Here is a 20976-nt window from a genome sequence, read left to right as displayed (position 1 = left end):
GGCTTTGGTGGCTCCTGAGGCGTTATTTGGCCACCCTTCCTTTTCTCTGATCGACTAGGTTCCTCTTGGGTCGCCGGCCTTGCTACGCTCCGTCCCTCCGACGAGGCTGCTTTAGCACGGCGACGCCTTCGGTTCCTGCGTTTTGTCGCGGCCGATCCACCATTGGTACCTGTGCGTCGTGCATTGTTAGAAGAGGGGTCTTTCCCACTGCTCCTACCCAGAGCCCGCCTTTCAGCTGACTCCGGGGTCATGCCGTCCTCAAGGAATCTTAGGTACCACTTAAGAGTGGCTCCACTCATTCCCGATCTACGTGGGTCGTCATGACCTCCTGGCCGTCCTGGCTCCGGGTTACAAGGAATGTTCCCTTGTTGCCGTCTTCTTTTACGTTCACCCCTTGATTCCACTTTCGTGAAACCACCCTCCTCTCCGCAGTCGATCCTGCTCGAGGGGGTTGCGGGGGTAGCGTTTGCGCGAATTACGGTTGTCGCGCTACGCTGAGTGCCGCTGCAAGAGGGCACATCGCCGTCGTCGCGCGCGTGCTCTTCAAAGAGTGCACGCTCTTCCGGCGACAGGGCGTCCAGGAAGCTAAACTTTCGCTTAGCCCCTGGGCCACTATTGCTTGCGGTACTATTGCTGCTGCTGTCCGTGTCCGCCGTTTTGATTGCCGTTGCTTTGGTCGTTGCCGTTGTTTTTGTTGTTTGTTGTTGTTGTTGTTGATCCATCTTGTTCTTACGACCGTTCGGCTCGTGTTGTGAGCCTCCCGGTCTAGTCTTAAAGAAGGGGAGTCTAAAAGTCCGCTGCGCCAGAGCCCCTTGACGCAGTAAGGCCACCGGTACTTCCCAAGGCGGCCCGGTGTTGGGAAGGCTCCGTACGAACACAGCCGAATTTACCTCCTGACTGCAAATCATCCAATGGGCACGGGTCGCATAACACCCTGGATTAGGAGGTGGTAGCTCTTGGTCACCGTGCACATGCAGCCTCTGCCAGCCACCGAGGGCGATGCTCTGCAGCATCATCTCCGGTGGCTGAGAGATGCTGTGCTGTGCTGCGGTTTAAGCCCCTGCACCACGACAAGGTGCCTACCATTCGCAGAGGCACTGAGAGGAGTGTTTGAAGCTAAACTTCCACACTTCACATCAAGCCCCGATATTCCGTTTTTTAAAGAATTTAAGAAATCTTGGTCAAAGCTTGACAGAGAAAAATATCAAAGTGGTATGGAGGATGAACATTGCCGTGAAAGCATTAACGATGTAATCGATGACATTGCAAATTTTGCTGCACAACAATTAAAAAAAAGTCTAGTTAGAGAAGACTATCAAGAGCTTTTAGAATTGACATTAATCTTCTTGGATATAAAAAGCGGTACACGAACCCGACTTCGTCCTCCAGGAGCAATGCATCAAGCCAGATGGATAGCACGCGCTATTTACTGTTTAAAAATATTCCTGTTCCGAGCTTAATATCCTATGCAGGAAGAACAAAAAGCAGCACTAGCTAATGTCTGCATTTTCATAGTGCGATTTTATATTAAGATTTAGTTCAAATGCTCCGACGCTACTGCTGCTCCCGTTGACGATTTAAATATAATAAAAAGTTTAAAATATTATGAAAGCATTGATTTTACAACCAGCGATGCTGCACTGCGAAAATTTTCTAACCATTTATGGTATTTGACAGAGGAAGCAGCCGCTTTAGCCTTTTTTGATGACAGACTATCAGTAGAGACAAAAGTCAAAATGGTCAGTGCTCTTAAAAAACCCGGCAGATGCGATGGATGCAAAAAACTTATTCTAAGTTCACAAGACATGGGACAATTGTTAGGTATAATATGAGAATAATACTCTTAAATTTTTATTTTATTCTTAAATTATTGTCTTACAGACGAGACCATGGAGCATTTCATATCTTCCAACAGTCTCAAATTGTTTTCAAGGCTGCAGATAGATACCAGCTTCTCGGATTTCAACCCAGAAACATGGCAGACGCAGGCTTCATATATGGATGGCAAAAAAATAATAAACTCTCTTAAAGTAGTTAACGACACTGCAGAAAGAGCCGTAAAACTAATGCAAGATTACCATGGATTGCTAACCAAAAATGAAAGTGATTGGGGTTATATTTTGCAATGCATACAAGAACATAGGAAAATATATCAGAAGTGTTCAAAACAAAGTTTTAAAAGTTGTAAATAATTATAATTTTGTGTAATGTATCATACATAATTCAGCGAATGTACCATTGGGGTATGAGTGACGTGCAATTAACAATACAATTTTCTATCGGCACTATAAGGCGTGGTCCGAGAGGCGTGAAATTTTCGTAGATTCATTTTCTTATCAAGTCTCAACTACTTTCAGCTTTCGTGATACAAATTTCGAATAAAAATTTTTAACGAACAGGCTAATACATATATACATAACGTGGAGTGTGAAAAAATTAGAAAAAATCGGTACTCTACTTACATGCATATGTACGTTTCAAAAAAACAAGACGAAAGAGAAGAAATTGAAAGTACAGTGAGTTCCATAATAATCGTGCAAAGTGTTGGAAATAATCTCGGTTAAACGTTACAATTGAAAAATAATAATTATATTGTTTAAAAGTGACGTATAAGAAAAAAGTTAAAATTAAAACTGTGAAGTGCCGCTAAAAACTTCCGCTACAAACCTGCCGTTTCTTGTGCCGTAATAGTGAAGTACCACTATTACTTACCGCTTCCAGTGCCGCTACCAAACCCCGTAACTATAGTGCCGCTAAGTGTCCAATTTTGCTACGTCAACTCCATCACGTCGCTGCCATCAATCGCTGCCGCCATCACTCGCTGCTGCCATCAATCGCTGCTGCCATCAGTCGCTGCCGCCATCAAGTCGCTACTGTCATCAATTCGCTGCCGTCGTGGGAATGAGCTGCCGCTGCGTCCTGTGCCAAAGGGACGTAAGCGCCGGCAAACAGCCGACAACAGGTAACGAGTGCAAATTACTGAAAGCAGTGGAAAAAAAAGCAAACTACAACAAAACAAGTGCACTTTCAGTTTTTGGCTCTCCCTTTTCACTTTATATCATATTGACTATATTGTATTGGATTGTATTTATTATACATACATACATACATGTATATATTAGTACATACTCATACGTACATATACGAATTCAAGGTGAATAAGGGATTTTGGGATTTTGCGGTAGCGCTTTATTTTGAAATAAAGGTGAAAAAATTATTAATTGCAAAATTAAATTATCTCGTTTTTCGCAATTTTTTCGATCCGCGTGTGCAATTATCGGTAGTTTTTTCGCAATTTTTGTCGATTTTCGTTCGGACATTTTCCGATTAAATTACTATTAATTAGTGCTATTGTTCATATTGCGCATTTATTGGTTTGGCTTTCGTATACTTGGGAATCGATATTATTTTTCTCGTTTTCGTAATCGATTCCAAATATATTTGTTGTCAACTTTTATTGCTATTGGTTTGGCTTTCGTATATTCGGGAATCGATATATATTTTGTCGTTTTCGCCATATCGATTCTTAATATATCTGTTGCCAACCGTTATAGTCTTTCTTTGGGAAATTTAATTTAACCAACGCAAAATGAGCAAGCCAAAGCCAACTCTCGCAAACCTGTCTCCAAGCAAGGAGTTGACGGACTTAAAATCGTTAAGACGTCAAAGAACGGTTGCGAAAAGTAGTATTTTGCGCATTAAAACGGGCCTTCTCGAAAAGACTATGTCTTTAGATCCAATAGAATTGGAATGTCGTCTCGATATATTAAATTCACATAGTGAAAAATTAATGAAGTGCCAATCAAAGATTGAAGAAATTGATGAAGACGACATGGCCCGAGGGGAGTTAGAGGACATCATCGTTGAAACGAAGTCCATAATAAAGTAAATTTTAGCAAAAAATAAAAATTCACTTGCCGAAACATCTTTCGTAGCTTCTCACAGCTCAAGGCTCCCTAAAATGAATTTGCCGAAATTCAAGGGAGAATATACAGAGTTTAAAAATTTTATGAGTTTGTTTGAGAGCTTGGTTCATAATGATCCAAATATCCCAGATATAGAAAAATTTAACCATTCGGTAAATTGTCTATCTAGAGAGGCTCTGGGAACAGTTAAAGCGTTTCAGATGTCGGATGAAAATTATCCGAAAGCGTTGGCAAGTCTCAAAAAAGTTTATGATAATAAATGTTTGATATTTTTCAATACAATATCTAAACTTTTTGAGCTGCCAACAATCCCAAAGCCTTCTGCGCCTTCCTGCGTTCAGTGATTGACGAAGTGTCAGCGGTATATGATTCGTTGCTATCGCTGGGTGATGAAAACAAATAACGAACGCAATAATCATACATTTAGTAATGACAAAGGTTGACCCTGCCACCCGATCCAAATAGGAAGAAGCGCTGGACTATGACAAACTGCCACTGTGGAAGGACTGTGAAGCCACCTTAAATAGGAGATACCAGCAGCTATCAGCGGAAGGATCATCACACTCTAGGACGAAGCCCATACCTACAAACAATGCGAGTTATGGGAAACAACAACACCAACGAGGCAGTCTCTTTGTCAACAGTGCAAATCGAGGGATCACCATCTAACTGCCTGCCCCACTTTCAAGGCTCTTCCGGTGCAACAGAGATTCGAGTTCGTGAAATCGGTGCCCTTATGCGCATAAACCGTTTGCGTAAGGGGCACACGGTCTCTAAGTGCAGAGCGGATCGATGTCGTGTGTGCAATCGATCGCATCACACATTGCTGCACCAGTATCCAGTCTCCTTCCCCGCTGCACCTCATCCGCAACCATCCACCACACATGCCATGCATACTGCGAGTATGCCGGATCGGGTAATGTTGGCAACTGCAGTAATTTTAAGGACCAGCTGTGGAGATTACCTGCCTCGAGAGCTTTGCTGGACTCCAGGCTCCCAGGTCAACCTTATGACGGAGGACTTGGCACAGAAGTTGCGGAGTCAACGTCAGCACAAAACATTAAGCGTGATAGGAATTGGCAATTCCTATACAAAAGTGGTGTCAAAACTAACCGCATTTGTCAAGTCGCGGTTAAATAATTTTGAATTTTCGGCGGAATTCTGGGTAATGCGATGCATTTCGGCAAATCATCCAGACCATAAAATCAATGTTTGTGGCTGGAAAAATTCCGCACAATATTGAATTGGCGGACCCAGAATTCCACAAATCTAAAAAAGAGGATATCCTATTGGGTGCTGAAACATTTTTCGATCTTTTAGCTGTTGGTCAAATTAAAAATGGTCCTAACCAACCAACTCTTCAGAAAACCCTTTTAGGATGGATTGTATCTCGCAAATACGCCAGCAATTTAAGTTCTCCTCCCAGATTACATAGCACATTATGCCAAGCTGAACAAAACTTTTACGTCAACAGATTCAGTAGTCCAAATATTTCGGGCTCTAAAGAATTACCTTCAGATTCAAATGGCATTAAATTCACACAAGAGCAACAAGAGTGTGAAAAATTTTTCGTAAATAAAACTCAAGTATTGTCTTCAGGACGGTTTCAAGTCAGAATGCCTTTTAAAGCTGAAGTTAATCGGTCACTTCTATGAAACCGCAGTTCGGCGGTTTCAGCCCCGGAGAGAAGGACATTAGAAGATCAGAACTTCGTATAATGTATCTGGACTTTATGAATGAATATAGAGCACTGTGTCACATGAGCCCAACAAAAGATCCCGAGCGAGCCACACTACTTCATTCTGAATCAATGCGTTTTAAGGCCCGAGAGCACAACAACCAAATTACGTGTTGTATTTGATGCCTCGAGTCGATCTTCAACTCAAATAGCGTTGAATGAACTTTTGATGGTAGGTCCAACCATCCAAGAAGAGTTATACTCAACTCTTCTTCGTTTTCGCTTACATAAGTATGCACTAACAGCGGACATTACTAAAATGTACCGTCAAATAATTATGCATGAAGAAGACAGAAATTGTCAGCTTATTGTGTGGAGAGAGCATCCTTCTGAGCAAATTCAAATTTTTCGTCTTAACACCGTAACATACGGCACTGCGCCTGCTCCATTTCTCGCAACACGGTGTTTGCAAATGCTCAGTGATGAAAATACAATGAAATATCCACTCGGTTCATTGGCCATCAAAAGAGATTTTTATGTTGATGATTTATTAACAGGGTCCGAAAATTTTGAGTCTCTAGATCTTTTGAGAAGTGAGGTAATTCAAATATTAAACTCGGCCGGATTCACCTTAACGAAATGGTTTTCGAACCACCCTAAATTTTTCGACAGTGATTGCACTGAAAAGTCATTAAGCTTCAATGACAAAAGTTCCACTAAAACGTTAGGAATCCATTGGTTGCCGAAAGAGGATTTGTTTTACATGACAATTTTAACGATCTGCGAGCCACTAAACGAAACATATTGTCAGATTTCTACTCGCTTTTTTGATCCTCTTGGATTACTAGCCCCACTAGTTACCAAAGCAAAAATCTTATTGCAAGAGCTTTGGATCCAAAAACTAGATTGGGATGAGTTTATTCCATTGCGCCTTGATACTAGCTGGCAGAACTTTAAAGCCAACCTAATGCAGCTCTCATCGATAAGCATTCCTCGTTACGTAAACGTTTAGTCGAGTGCCGTCTGCCAAATACATGGCTTCTCCGACGCCTCAATAAGGGCCGAAACATCTTTCGTAGCTTCTCACAGCTCAAGGCTCCCTAAAATGAATTTGCCGAAATTCAAGGGAGAATATACAGAGTTTAAAAATTTTATGAGTTTGTTTGAGAGCTTGGTTCATAATGATCCAAATATCCCAGATATAGAAAAATTTAACCATTCGGTAAATTGTCTATCTAGAGAGGCTCTGGGAACAGTTAAAGCGTTTCAGATGTCGGATGAAAATTATCCGAAAGCGTTGGCAAGTCTCAAAAAAGTTTATGATAATAAATGTTTGATATTTTTCAATACAATATCTAAACTTTTTGAGCTGCCAACAATCCCAAAGCCTTCTGCGCCTTCCCTGCGTTCAGTGATTGACGAAGTGTCAGCGGTATATGATTCGTTGCTATCGCTGGGTGATGAAAAACAAATAACGAACGCAATAATCATACATTTAGTAATGACAAAGGTTGACCCTGCCACCCGATCCAAATAGGAAGAAGCGCTGGACTATGACAAACTGCCACTGTGGAAGGACTGTGAACCCACCCTAAATCGACGATACCAGCAGCTATCAGCGGAAGGAGCATCACACTCTAGGACGAAGCCCATACATACAAGCAATGCGAGTCATGGCAAACAACAACACATGGACAGGACCAAATCGGCGCTAGTTGCAGCAAATACGAGGCAGTCTCTTTGTCAACAGTGCAAATCGAGGGATCACCATTTAACTGCCTGCCCCTCTTTCAAGGCGCTTCCGGTGCTGCAGAGGTTCGAGTTCGTGAAATCGGTGCCCTTATGCATAAACTGTTTGCGTAAGGGGCACACGGTCTCTAAGTGCAGAGCGGATCGATGTCGTGTGTGCAATCGATCGCATCACACATTGCTGCACCAGTATCCAGTCTCCTTCCCCGCTGCACCTCATCCGCAACCATCCACCACACATGCCATGCATACTGCGAGTATGCCGGATCGGGTAATGTTGGCAACTGCAGTAATTTTAAGGACCAGCTGTGGAGATTACCTGCCTCCGAGAGCTTTGCTGGACTCAGGCTCCCAGGTCAACCTTATGACGGAGGACTTGGCACAGAAGTTGCGGAGTCAACGTCAGCACAAAACATTAAGCGTGATAGGAATTGGCAATTCCTATACAAAAGTGGTGTCAAAACTAACCGCATTTGTCAAGTCGCGGTTAAATAATTTTGAATTTTCGGCGGAATTCTGGGTAATGCGATGCATTTCGGCAAATCATCCAGACCATAAAATCAATGTTTGTGGCTGGAAAATTCCGCACAATATTGAATTGGCGGACCCAGAATTCCACAAATCTAAAAAAGAGGATATCCTATTGGGTGCTGAAACATTTTTCGATCTTTTAGCTGTTGGTCAAATTAAAAATGGTCCTAACCAACCAACTCTTCAGAAAACCCTTTTAGGATGGATTGTATCTCGCAAATACGCCAGCAATTTAAGTTCTCCTCCCAGATTACATAGCACATTATGCCAAGCTGAACAAAACTTTACGTCAACAGATTCAGTAGTCCAAATATTTCGGGCTCTAGAAGAATTACCTTCAGATTCAAATGGCATTAAATTCACACAAGAGCAACAAGAGTGTGAAAAATTTTTCGTAAATAAAACTCAAGTATTGTCTTCAGGACGGTTTCAAGTCAGAATGCCTTTTAAAGCTGAAGTTAATCGGTCACTTCTATGAAACCGCAGTTCGGCGGTTTCAGCCCCGGAGAGAAGGACATTAGAAGATCCAGAACTTCGTATAATGTATCTGGACTTTATGAATGAATATAGAGCACTGTGTCACATGAGCCCAACAAAAGATCCCGAGCGAGCCACACTACTTCATTCTGAATCAATGCGTTTTAAGGCCCGAGAGCACAACAACCAAATTACGTGTTGTATTTGATGCCTCGAGTCGATCTTCAACTCAAATAGCGTTGAATGAACTTTTGATGGTAGGTCCAACCATCCAAGAAGAGTTATACTCAACTCTTCTTCGTTTTCGCTTACATAAGTATGCACTAACAGCGGACATTACTAAAATGTACCGTCAAATAATTATGCATGAAGAAGACAGAAATTGTCAGCTTATTGTGTGGAGAGAGCATCCTTCTGAGCAAATTTAAATTTTTCGTCTTAACACCGTAACATACGGCACTGCGCCTGCTCCATTTCTCGCAACACGGTGTTTGCAAATGCTCAGTGATGCCAATACAATGAAATATCCACTTGGGTCATTCGCCATGAAAAGGGATTTTTATGTCGATGATTTAATAACGGGGTCCGAAAATTTTGAGTCTCTAGATCTGTTGGGAAGTGATGTAATTAAAATATTCAATTCGGCCGGATCCATCTTAACGAAATGGTTTCGAACTACCCCAAATTTTTTGACAGTAATTGTACTGAAAAGTCCTTAAGCTTAAATGACAAAAATTCCACTAAAACGTTAGGAATCCATTGGTTGCCGAAAGAGGATTTGTTTTACATGACAATTTTAACGATCTGCGAGCCACTAAACGAAACATATTGTCAGTTTCTACTCGCTTTTTTGATCCTCTTGGATTACTAGCCCCACTAGTTACCAAAGCAAAAATCTTATTGCAAGAGCTTTGGATCCAAAAACTAGATTGGGATGAGTCGATTCCATTGCGCCTTGATACTAGCTGGCAGAACTTTAAAGCCAACCTAATGCAGCTCTCATCGATAAGCATTCCTCGTTACGTAAACGTTTAGTCGAGTGCCGTCTGCCAAATACATGGCTTCTCCGACGCCTCAATAAGGGCGTACGGATGCTGCATATACATACGAAGCCAATCTGCTAGTGGTATTAATTGCATGCTGCTTACTGCAAAGTCTAGAGTGGCTCCGCTGAAGACCAAATCTCTTCCGCGTCTTGAGCTCTCCGCAGCACATCTTCTTTCGAAATTATGGTCAAGAGTAGCGCCTATGTTGAGTCGACATTTCGAAAATATTACATTTTGGACAGACTCTGAAATCGTTTTACATTGGATTGAAACTCATCCATCTTCACTACAAACCTTCGTCGCAAACAGAGTGTCCGAAATCCAAGAGTTTCATTGGCGACATGTGCCAACGAAACAAAATCCTGCGGATCAAGTGTCTTGGGGTTGTAACGTGGAAGAATTGAATAATTCAATATGGTTTGGCGGTCCACAGTTCCTCCTAGAAGACCCTGCATTATGGCCACTTAATAACCACTTCCAGCTCTCACCAGAAGACGAAGCATTAGAGAAGAAGAAAACTACATTTATGTACATTAATTTCGACTGTTGAGAAAAATTCTATATTGGACCTCATTGAAAAATTCTCTTCTCATAAAAAATTGCTTCATGTGGTCGCATATATATGACGATGGATCAGGCGACCACCAAAATCTTCCAGGGGCCAAGATCTGACTTCAGAAGAGCTAAACTTGAGTTTTCTAAAAATTGCACAGGTGGTCCAACATTCAGAATTTTCGGATGTTATTAAAAAATTGAATAAAGGCACCACCCTACCCGCAAACTTGCAAAAACTCATCCCGTTTTTGAATGAGTACTCGGATATGTCGTTGTCGTTCAAATTAGTCCGACTAGGAGGTCGCCTATTAAATGCACCTCTCCCATACGATGCCAAATTTCCGCTTTTATTAAATAAAAGTTCGCACTTCGTTATAACGTATTTACGGTTCCTGCACATTCGAAATCACCACGCTGGGGCTAAAGCGTTGGTTGCGCTTCTTCGAGAACGCATATGGCTAATTAATGCCCGAGAAGCTTGCAGTAGAACCGTAAGAAACTGTATACATTGTTTTCATTACAAGCCGAAGTTGCAAAACCAAACAATGGGAAATTTGCCAGTCGAAAGACTTCGAGCACTACGGCCCTTTCTTATATGTGGCGTAGATTTTTGTGGTCTGATATACACAACGTTAAAAATACGCGGCCGACCACCCGTAAAAACATGTATTGCAGTTTTCGTTTGCTTTACTTCCAAAGCAGTTCATTTAGAATTAGTTTCAGACCTGTCAACTAATTCATTAATTTTCGCCCTAAAAAGGTTCATTGGTCGCCGAGGAATGCCCCAGAAGATGTTCAGCGACAACGCAACCAACTTCGTCGGCGCCGATCGCAAGCTGCGCGAGCTGAAATAGGCGTTTCTGGCCCAGGCAACGGAGTTGAAGGGATTCGCCGCAGACGAAGGGTTCAGCTTCACCTTTATACCACCGCGGGCGCCGCACTTCGGCGGATTATGGGAGGCCGCGGTGAAGTCCGCCAAACATCTTATCGTACGCGCAATCGGCAACGTGCTCCTCACGGTAGAGGAGCTATCAACACTGCTGGCCGAAGTGGAAGCAATCCTCAATTCTCGGCCCCTAACACCTCTGAACCAGGACCCCAACGACGGCGAAGCGTTAACTCCGGCGCATCTCTTAATAGGGTGCTCCCTGCGATCACTCCCACCAGCACAGGTAGCAATGGACCCAATTCATTGCTGGGAGAGATGACAACTTGTTTGCTGTCTCAAGCAACAGTTTTGGCGACAGTGGTCCAAAACATACCTGACGGGTCTTCAGGAGCGCACCAAATGGTTACCCCCGAAACGGAATCTGCACCCCGGGGATCTCGTCCTCGTACACGAAGACAACACACCACCGCAGCTGTGGGTAACAGGACAAGTCGTCGCAACCGTCGAAGGGCAAGAGGGCAATGTGCGAGTCCCAGACATAACAACGAAGGCGGGCACGATTAAGCGCCCCATACACAAATTAGCCTTACTTCCATTGGATGTTGAAGGAACCTGATCCTGTCAAGGTGGCCGGTGTTGCGCCAAGCGACATCTTTTGTAAATCTAAATCTAAATTAGAAAAATGGGATATAAAATTATTATTAGAACTTATGAAATTGAACTTATAAATATTGAATTGTACAAATAGCATACTTACCTTAAAAATACATTTATATTACCTTCATTTATTACTTACCTTAATTCTATTACAATATTTAACGAAAGATAATTACTTATCCCTTGTATTTACATTACCACTAATAAGCCGTTAGTTTTAAGATTTAGGCTAAGCAATTCCAATATCTCCTGTCATAAAACAAACAGTCATCGCACTCGCGACTTGGCACTCACGTCACTGTTGACAGTCATAACTTTGAAGTTGTAGATAATTTCGTCTATTTAGGAACCAGTATTAACACCACCAACAATGTCAGCCTGGAAATCCAACGCAGGATTGCTCTTGCCAACAGGTGCTACTTCGGACTGAGTAGGCAATTGAAAAGTAAAGTCCTCTCTCGACGAACAAAAGCCAAACTCTATAAGTCGCTCATAATTCCCGTCCTGCGTCGATGGAACGATAAGCTGTACGAGATATATGACGACATTGACATAGTTCAGCGAATTAAAAGACAGCGGCTACGCTGGCTAGGTCATGTTGTCCGAATGGACGAAAACAATCCAGCTCTGAAAATATTCGACGCTGTACCCGCCGGGGGAAGCAGAGGAACAGGAAGACCTCCACTCCGTTGGAAGGACCAAGTGGAGAAGGACCTGGCTACGCATGGAATATCCAATTGGCGCCACGTAACGAAAAAAAGAAACGACTAGCGCGCTGTTGTTAACTCGGCTATAATCGCGTAAGCGGTGTCTACGCCAATTAAGAAGAAGAAGAAGAATTCCAAGAACGGAATAATTGAAGCATTGTATTAAAAAACGTGAAATCGAACGTTTTTCTCGTGACAGGCAATTAACCATTTAATTATTCGCGCATTCCCAGTTTTATTTTTTCGCATCTCAAAAACGCTTGAGATTTTTCACAATCGAATTCACTTTCAAAAGCGCGGGCGAATAATAAGTCAACCATGACGTCAGCAAGAACAGCTGACTGAAAGCAAACATGCGCATTGCGCAATCTTGTTTCTATCATTCTTGAGCGTATCCGTTCGTTCGAAATGTCATTCGAATGAAAATTGGCAATCGTAATAGACAAATGTATGAAAATGTGAGCAATTTTAGTTTTAGCAAAATTAGTTTTTAGTAATAAAGAACAAAAACAAGAAACCAATGAATGAAATACCTCATTAAAAATACAAAAAAATATTTAATTATATGAACAACATTTTTGTATTTTAGCTTACATTAAAAAAAAATTATTTACAAGGTTAAATAAATATGCATTTTTAAATTAAATTTAATAAAGAATACTTTATTTTGTCTCTTTTCTTTTTTCCGACTGCGATTAAGCGGATCGCTACCCCACTGTCTATTTCTTGTGTGTGATCATAATCGCAATTTTGAGGGTCATAACTTATTTTAAACTTTATGCAGATGTTATGTAATAACGCATAAACGTTGGCAAATCTAGCCACTTTTGTGGGATGATACCGTTCTCTCTTGCCATATCCTAAAATTCTTCACTGTCTCTTTAAGATTCCAATGCTTTGTACAACGAATTTTGTTAATGAGGTTTCATAATTAATTTTTTTATACATACGCTATCGCTACGGTCTCTTAGGTATCTCCGCACTGATTTTTCATTCTCATCACTTTCACTAGAGCTCAAATAAAAAAAACTAAGTCTTTTGTTAGTTTATTGAAAATTTGCAACAAATTTGACAGTTCCACATCGATTGTGACCTAAAAATACGATCTAAAGCAATGTGGATTTTAAAAACTATTGTGATTTAAAAACAGGAAAAGTATCTACAGAGTAATAGCTACCACAACAGGGCACTGGCCATTTGGAGAACATGCGTCCAAAATGGGTATGCCCTACAACAACATCTGCCGAAGCTGCGAATTAGCAGAGAACAAGGAAACAATTTTCCACTTTCTTTGTGAATGCCCAGCCCTAGCACTGAGCCGACACAGAACACTTGAAATCCATCAAGCACCAAACCTTGAATGGATTTCTTCTTCTTAATTGGCGTAGACACTGCTTACGCCATTATAGCCGAGTTAACAACAGCGCGCCAGTCGTTTCTTCTTTTACTTGCGTGGCCAATGCGCAAAGGACCATAAATCTTTCGCAGAATTTTTCTCTCGAAAACTCGTAACGTCGACTCATCGGTTGCTGTCATCGCCCAAGCCTCTGCACCATATAGCAGGACGGGAATTATGAGCGACTTATGGAGTTTAGCTTTTGTTCGTCGAGAGAGGACTTTACTTTTCAATTGCCTACTCAGTCCGAAGTAGCACCTGTTGGCAAGAGCAATCCTGCGTTGGATTTCCAGGCTGACATTATTAGTGGTGTTAATGCTGGTTCCTAAATAGACGAAATTATCTACAACTTCAAAGTTATGACTGTCAACAGTGACGTGAGAGCCAAGTCGCGAGTGCGACGACTGTTTGTTTGATGACAGGAGATATTTCGTTTTGCCCTCGTTCACTACCAGACCCGTTTTCTGTGCTTCCTTGTCCAGCCTAGAAAAAGCAGAACTAACGCCGCGGGTGTTGAGGCCGATGATATCAATATCGTCGGCATACGCCAGCAGCTGTACACTCTTATAGAAGAAGAAGGTACCTTCTCTGTTTAGTTCTGCAGCTCGAACTATTTTCTCCAGGAGCAGGTTGAAGAAGTCGCACGATAGGGAGTCGCCTTGTCTGAAACCTCGTTTGGTATCGAACGGCTCGGAGAGGTTCTTCCCGATCCTGACGGAGCTTTTCGTGTTGTTCAACGTCAGTTTACACAGCCGTATTAGTTTTGCGGGGATACCAAATTCAGACATCGCGGCATAAAGGCAGCTCCTTTTCGTGCTGTCGAAAGCAGCTTTGAAATCGACGAAGAGGTGGTGTGTGTCGATTCTCCTTTCACGGGTCTTTTCCAAGATTTGGCGCATGGTGAATATCTGGTCGGTTGTTGATTTTCCAGGTCTGAAGCCACACTTATAAGGTCCAATCAGTTTGTTGACGGTGGGCTTTAATCTTTCACACAATACGCTCGATAGAACCTTGTATGCGATGTTGAGGAGGCTAATCCAACAGTTGGCACAGATTGTGGGGTCTCCTTTTTTATGGATCGGGAATAGCACACTTAAATTCCAATCGTTGGGCATGCTCTCGTCCGACCATATTTTGCAAAGAAGCTGATGCATGCTCCCTATTAGTTCTTCGCCGCCGTGTTTGAATAGCTCGGCCGGCAGTCCGTCGGCCCCTGCCGCTTTGTTGTTCTTGAGGCGGGCAATTGCTATTCGAACTTCTTCATGGTCGGGTAATGGACGTCTGCTCCATCGTCATCGATTGGGGAATCGGGTTCTCCTTCTCCTGGTGGTGTGCGTTGACATTCAGCAGGCTGGAGAAGTGTTCCCTCCATAATTTAAGTATGCTCTGGGCATCAGTGACTCACCTTTGGGGGTTCTACAAGAGTATGCTCCGGTCTTGAAACCTTCTGTAAGCCGCCGCATTTTTTCGAAGAATTTTCGGGCATAGCCCCTGTCGGCCAGCTTATCAAGCTCTTCGTACTCACGCATTTCAGCCTCTTTCTTCTTCTGTCTGCAAATGCGTCTCGCTTCTCTCTTCAACTCTCGGTATCTATCCCATCCCGCACGTGTAGTGGTCGATCGTAACGTTGCGAGGTAGGCATCCTGTTTTTTCTCCGCTGCGACACGGCACTCCTCGTCGTACCAGCTGTTCTTTTGCTCTTTCCGAAAACCAATGGTTTCGGTTGCAGCTGTACGTAAGGAATTTGAAATGCCGTCCCACAGTTCCCTTATACCGAGTTGTTGACTAGTGCTCTCAGAGAGCAGGAGTGCAAGCCGAGTAGAAAATCGTTCGGCTGTCTGTTGTGATTGCAGCTTCTCGACGTCGAACCTTCCTTGTGTTTGTTGGCGTGTGTTTTTTGCTGCACAGAGGCGGGTGCGAATCATAGCTGCAACAAGATAGTGGTCCGAGTCGATGTTAGGACCTCGGAGCGCACGCATATTTAAAACACTGGAGACGTGTCTTCCATCTATCACAACATGATCGATCTGGTTGGTGTCTTTTCGATCCGGAGACAGCCAGGTAGCTTGATGAATCTTCTTATGCTGGAATCAAGTACTACAGATAACCATATTTCGGGCCCCGGCGAAGTCAATCAGCCTCAACCCATTTGGGGATGTTTCGTCGTGGAGGCTGAATTTACCGACCGTAGTGCCAAATATACCTTCTTTGCCCACCCTGGCGTTAAAGTCGCCAAGCACGATTTTGACATTGTGGCGGGGGCAACTCTCATAAGCGCGCTCCAAGCACTCATAAAAGGCAACTTTGGTCACATCGTCCTTCTCCTCCGTCGGGGCGTGGGCGCAAATCAGCGATAACCTCGATTTGATGCGGATTGTGGCTAGACGTTCATTCACCGGAGTGAATGATAGTACTCGGCGACGGAGTGATGTCGGCCTTTATTTTCGCGAGGACATCAACCAGCTGGGCAGCGGCACCTTCCCAATTAAGGGACCGGACATTCCAGGTGCATGCCCTCAAATCGTAGTCCTTATTCCGTTTGCCATGGTCGTCATCAAAAGGCGGGTCTCTCATCCGAGGCTGTTTCAACTTTTTCATTGGTATTGTTTTTTACGTGGCGGGTCCCATGCCCAGCGCACAACCCTATGTAGGGAATGTTTCACCTTCTCACATTAGCTCGCCTTCGAACGGATGTTCTTAGGCTACCCAGAGGATACTTGGTCAAAGACCGGGAGTAGTGAGCTGCTTGAGCCATGTGTAAAAGAATCGTTTCTGGCCACTCCCAAGTGAATGGCGATCAGAGAACTTTCCTCACTTGCGTGAACTTCTACACATGACTCCATCCTCCATGAATGGATTTCTACTAAAAGCATATCAGACATAAGTAGCTTCATCGAAACCTCAAAATGGTTTGAAAGAGAAGGTGAAACCTGATAGCGGATACAGAAGGTTCTACGAATAGTGCATCAAAATGGCATAGCAAATGCTAATTGAGCCCGAAAACGTTAACTTCGGCTGTACCGAAGTTAATATACCCTTCAGGTACATTTATTTTAGTAATTATGTGTTCAGTTTGTATGGAAGATATATGCTATAGTAATCCGATCTGAACAATTTTTTCGGAGATTATATTATTACCTTAAGCAGTAATCCATGCCAAAGTTTTCCATACAAGCATTTGATTCCGATCATTCAGTTTGTATGGAAGCTATATGCTAAAGTAATCCGATCTGAACAATTTTTTCGGAGATTACATTTTTGCCTTAGAAAATAATTTATACCAAATTTCATGAATATATCTTGTCAAATGCATTTTTGCCTTAGAATATAATTTATACCAAATTTCATGAATATATCTTGTCAAATGCAAAAGTTTTCCATACACAGAGCCAAAAACTTCACCTATAATCAATAAGATTGACTTCTAAAAAAGCTTTTCGGGCAAGGAGAGCTAGGGGGGAAAAAATTGTAGAAAATTTTACTAGAAAGTCTTCTTAATTTTAGCCTATATTTCTTCTAAAATATCTTGAAAAGTAAACCGGCTGAAAATAAAAAGATAACTTCTTATTTTTTAATTTGTTTTTGTAATTTTGTCAAAAAATTCAATTGTGAGAAGAAATCTACTTGTTTTTATGAGAAAACTATTAAAGAGCAAATCAATAAGGACATCCACTTATTTTTACTAGAACCTTATTAAATTGATTAAAAAGAAAAACCCATTACTTTTAAAAGAGTTCTTATTAATTTAAAATTTGCTATTAACGTCTCAAAATGCTTACATACATACATACATATTAATTTTTGTATATTGCATCAGCCAATTTAGAAAAATTTTACTTGGCGACAGTGATATTCTTTTTATCCCGTTGCTTTGTTGTGCGTGCCGTTTTATCCCGTTACTTTTTTGTGAAGTTGCATATAACATGTAAATGGCACATGCCACATTTCAGTTGCTTTTGTGTTGTATTGCTTGCTGGTTGTGTTCCAAAAATTATTATACGGATATTATATTCAAAATGTGCGATATTCATGAGGAATTCTTCGAATTATTAATGTCTTGGGGATTGCTAAACCAAGTAATTGATACCCTGATTGAACGGGGGGTCAATTCCTTTCTCATTCTTGAGAAAATGCAAATTGACGACGTTGACGCTTTTTTCGATAGATGTGACGCAAAATATTTCGGAGAACGCATAAAATTTAAAGCCGGTTTGAGGGAGTGGCGAACAAAAAAGGTAAGATGATTCTTTTATTTTTAAATTATCAATTCAGTTCGGCTAGGAAAAAAATCAGTTAGTACTTACTTTTATACTAAAATTTAAAGAACTACACACTCAGTCATTCACTCGAAAACTCACTGATTTATAACTCATTTCTGTTTTTAAGGGTATTCCATTTATTTGTGACCAGGAGACACAAACTGCAAACACCAAAGTCTTAGATTGGCTGAAAAAAATATGCAGTGATTTGGCTTCCGTCAAATCGGGAGAATGTAGTATGCTACCTTGTTCGCCTCAAACGAAGAATTTCAATCTACGCGAGCTTTTAAAAACGTCAGTAAAGGGACAACTTGCTTTAAGTTATCAAGAAAGGCACAGCTACTTGGACAGTAGAAACCAAAAAAATATAACACATTGCATCGTTGACAACTACATTGGTTTAGGACGCAAAATGCAATACTCAGATATGAGGGAATGGGCGAATGAAATTGTTGCGGTATTTCCTAAAGAAAATAAGGTAATTGCACGAATTCGATTACAACTACTAAAAACTTACAAAAATTTTTTGTTACTCTTATATATTAGGAATTTTACTTTTTGGAAAGAAAAATGGGAAAAAAGAATCCGAGTGGTAAATTGTTCTCGCGTTGGGCTAATGTCATCAAAGCTGGAAAGCAAAGCCCAAAGCTCATGAAGATGTTTTTGACGGTATGCAATACTTTTTACTCCTACTTTATAAAATAATTTGTTGTTTTAACAATATTTAATTGAACTTCTTGCACTGCAGACAACGTTTTGGAAAAAAAGTGTTGGTTGGCACATAACTGCACACCTTGGGAAAAAGTTAAAAAGTTTTGGGTAGATACATGCACGCTTAGAAATAAATGTAAGGGATCTCTGTCGGATTTGCTAGCAGAATGGCCGCGCTACAATGATTTTAACGGTTACGAATTGGTAAGAAAAAAGCACAAAGTATTTATTTTCAAATAAACATTCATTCAATTAAAACAGGTTGATATTGATTTTAATGCCATGCATCCAGATATTGGAAACGAGCTGTTCTTAAAACTTGACAAGTTTTATAAAGTAATCCTTCCTATCTTAAATGCGGAAGTAAAAGACCAAGCCAGCCGAGAGTTATTACTTTCGAAACTCCTTTACAAAAATTTATCAAATGGTAAGAAAACATGAAAACTATACAATATTAAAATATTAATATATTGAATTAATTTATAATTTCAGATTCTAAATATTGCGTTGTGTTGTTACTGCTCTATGCGGTTCTTCAACCACAGCGTCAGAGTAAAACCCACAAACCAACGATTGGTGACGCTCAATCAGAGTTTATAACACTAGCAACTACACCAAATGATATATTAACAAAGATTTCGTCCAAAATTGAGCAATACGCGATTAAAAAACAGCAATTGCAGCCTCACATCATTGCAGTAGGTGAGGACTATACAAGTATATCAGAATTCTGTATATTTTGCGACGGGCTTAAGTGGAAGTGCCCGACTTTAATGAACTGTATTATAAAGTTAAGTTATGTATTCCAAATTGAGTATTCCCATAATAGCAAGCAAGTTTGGGTATTTTTAGAACAATACTTTTTTGGGCTTAAGTCTGAAGATTTTCCTTCAGTTTCAAATTTACTCAGCAAGTTAGATAACTAATTTTTTATTTTCTTTCTTTTCTTTTTAATTGTTAAAAATGTCCAAATTTGCTTGCTATTTATGTCACAAACCGAAAATAATATAAGTATTGTAGTGAAAAGTCATAGTTGTCTAAATTTTTCTGAGAGATTCCAATCATATTTGGTTGCCAGTGAAAAACATAATTACACTCTCATCAAATTTAATTCTTTAGATGGTCCGCCAATAGATTTTTATGTTTTAAATAATGGTCTTAAAGTTATAAGAGCCAAAAAATATTGGTAAAAATACCTTTAATTTTCTATTAAAGTTATAAGAGTTATAAGTTTTTCAAATATTTATGTTATAAAAATTACAAGGAAATATGTAAAGTCAATTTTAATTATAATATATATACGTAAGTATTAAAACTAGCTATAGCTATGCTAATGCTGAATTAATAAATAAAAAAAAAACAGTTTAAAAAAAACTCGTGTTACATTTATTTTCAGAAAGTATTAATTTCAATTTAGGAGAAAATAATATCAAATTGATAAGATCATCGGCTTGTTAAAATTAAGATGATGTTCCAATAATAATTAAGACTCCCATCTTATTTATGTTAAGGAGAGTTTCTGCTTAGTTTTACAGGTTATCTACTTGATTTTATTAAGAAGCGTTTCCTCTTAATTCTAAGGGTCACCTTATTAATTATATTGAAAAGTTTTCACCTTAGTTTTAAAGGTTATCTATTACATTTAACTGAAAAGGATTTCATCTAAATTCTACCCGTCATCTGCTAAATTATATTGAAAAGGTGTTCACCTTAGTTTAATGTTTTATCTTCACATTTTTATTAAAAGGAGATATCCAGTAATAATAAGATGGGCAAATCTTCTAAACTTTGTTCTATTTTACAGGGCATTTTAGGTGGCCATTTCGCTCTATGTACCAGCACTAGATTCAGTTTGTATGGCAGCTATATGCTATAGTTAGCCGATCTGAACAATTTCTTCGGAGATTACATTGGTGCCTTAGGAAATAATTTATACCAAATTTCGTGAATATATCTTGTCAAATGCAAACATTTTCCATACCAGCATTTGATTCCGATTATTCAGTTTGTATGGCAGCTATATGCAATAGTGTTCCGATCTAAACAATTTCTTCTGATATTACATTATTTCTATGAACAATAACTCACACCGAATCTCGTGAAGATACGTTGTCAAATGTGAAAGTTTTCCATACATATATGTTATAGTGGCCCAATATTGGCAGTTCCGACAAATGAGCAGCTTCTTGAAGAGAAAATGGCGTTTACAAAATTTCAAAACCATATCTGAGGGACTAATTCGTATATATACAGACAGACAGGCAGACAGACAGACGGACAGATAAACAGACGGACATGGCTAAATCGACTCAGCTCAACATACTGATCATTTATATATATACTTTATAGGGTCTGAAAGTATCCAAAATGTTGAAAAAAGAAAGTTATTTATTTA

General features: G+C 40.5%; 2 protein-coding genes across 2 annotated transcripts; both read left to right on the top strand.

Annotated features, from left to right (window-relative positions):
• Window positions 1-1736: 1736 nt before the first annotated feature.
• On the top strand, window positions 1737-2192 carry LOC120780579. Its single transcript, XM_040112840.1, has 2 exons — window positions 1737-1821; window positions 1882-2192. The coding sequence occupies exons 1-2, from the start codon at window positions 1737-1739 to the stop codon at window positions 2190-2192; spliced, it is 396 nt and encodes a 131-aa protein (XP_039968774.1).
• A 16248-nt stretch (window positions 2193-18440) lies between these two features.
• On the top strand, window positions 18441-19771 carry LOC120780866. The gene is made up of 5 exons (XM_040113100.1): window positions 18441-18462; window positions 18619-18785; window positions 18843-19008; window positions 19074-19298; window positions 19701-19771. Exons 1-5 carry the CDS (start codon window positions 18441-18443, stop codon window positions 19769-19771), a joined length of 651 nt encoding a protein of 216 aa, XP_039969034.1.
• The last annotated feature ends 1205 nt before the right edge of the window (window positions 19772-20976 follow it).

This window comes from Bactrocera tryoni, unplaced genomic scaffold (genome assembly GCF_016617805.1).
Source record: "Bactrocera tryoni isolate S06 unplaced genomic scaffold, CSIRO_BtryS06_freeze2 scaffold_25, whole genome shotgun sequence".
Lineage (NCBI taxonomy): Eukaryota > Metazoa > Arthropoda > Insecta > Diptera > Tephritidae > Bactrocera > Bactrocera tryoni.
The sequence above is the reverse complement of the archived record's forward strand: the minus strand, read 5'-3'. Positions and strand labels throughout refer to the sequence as shown.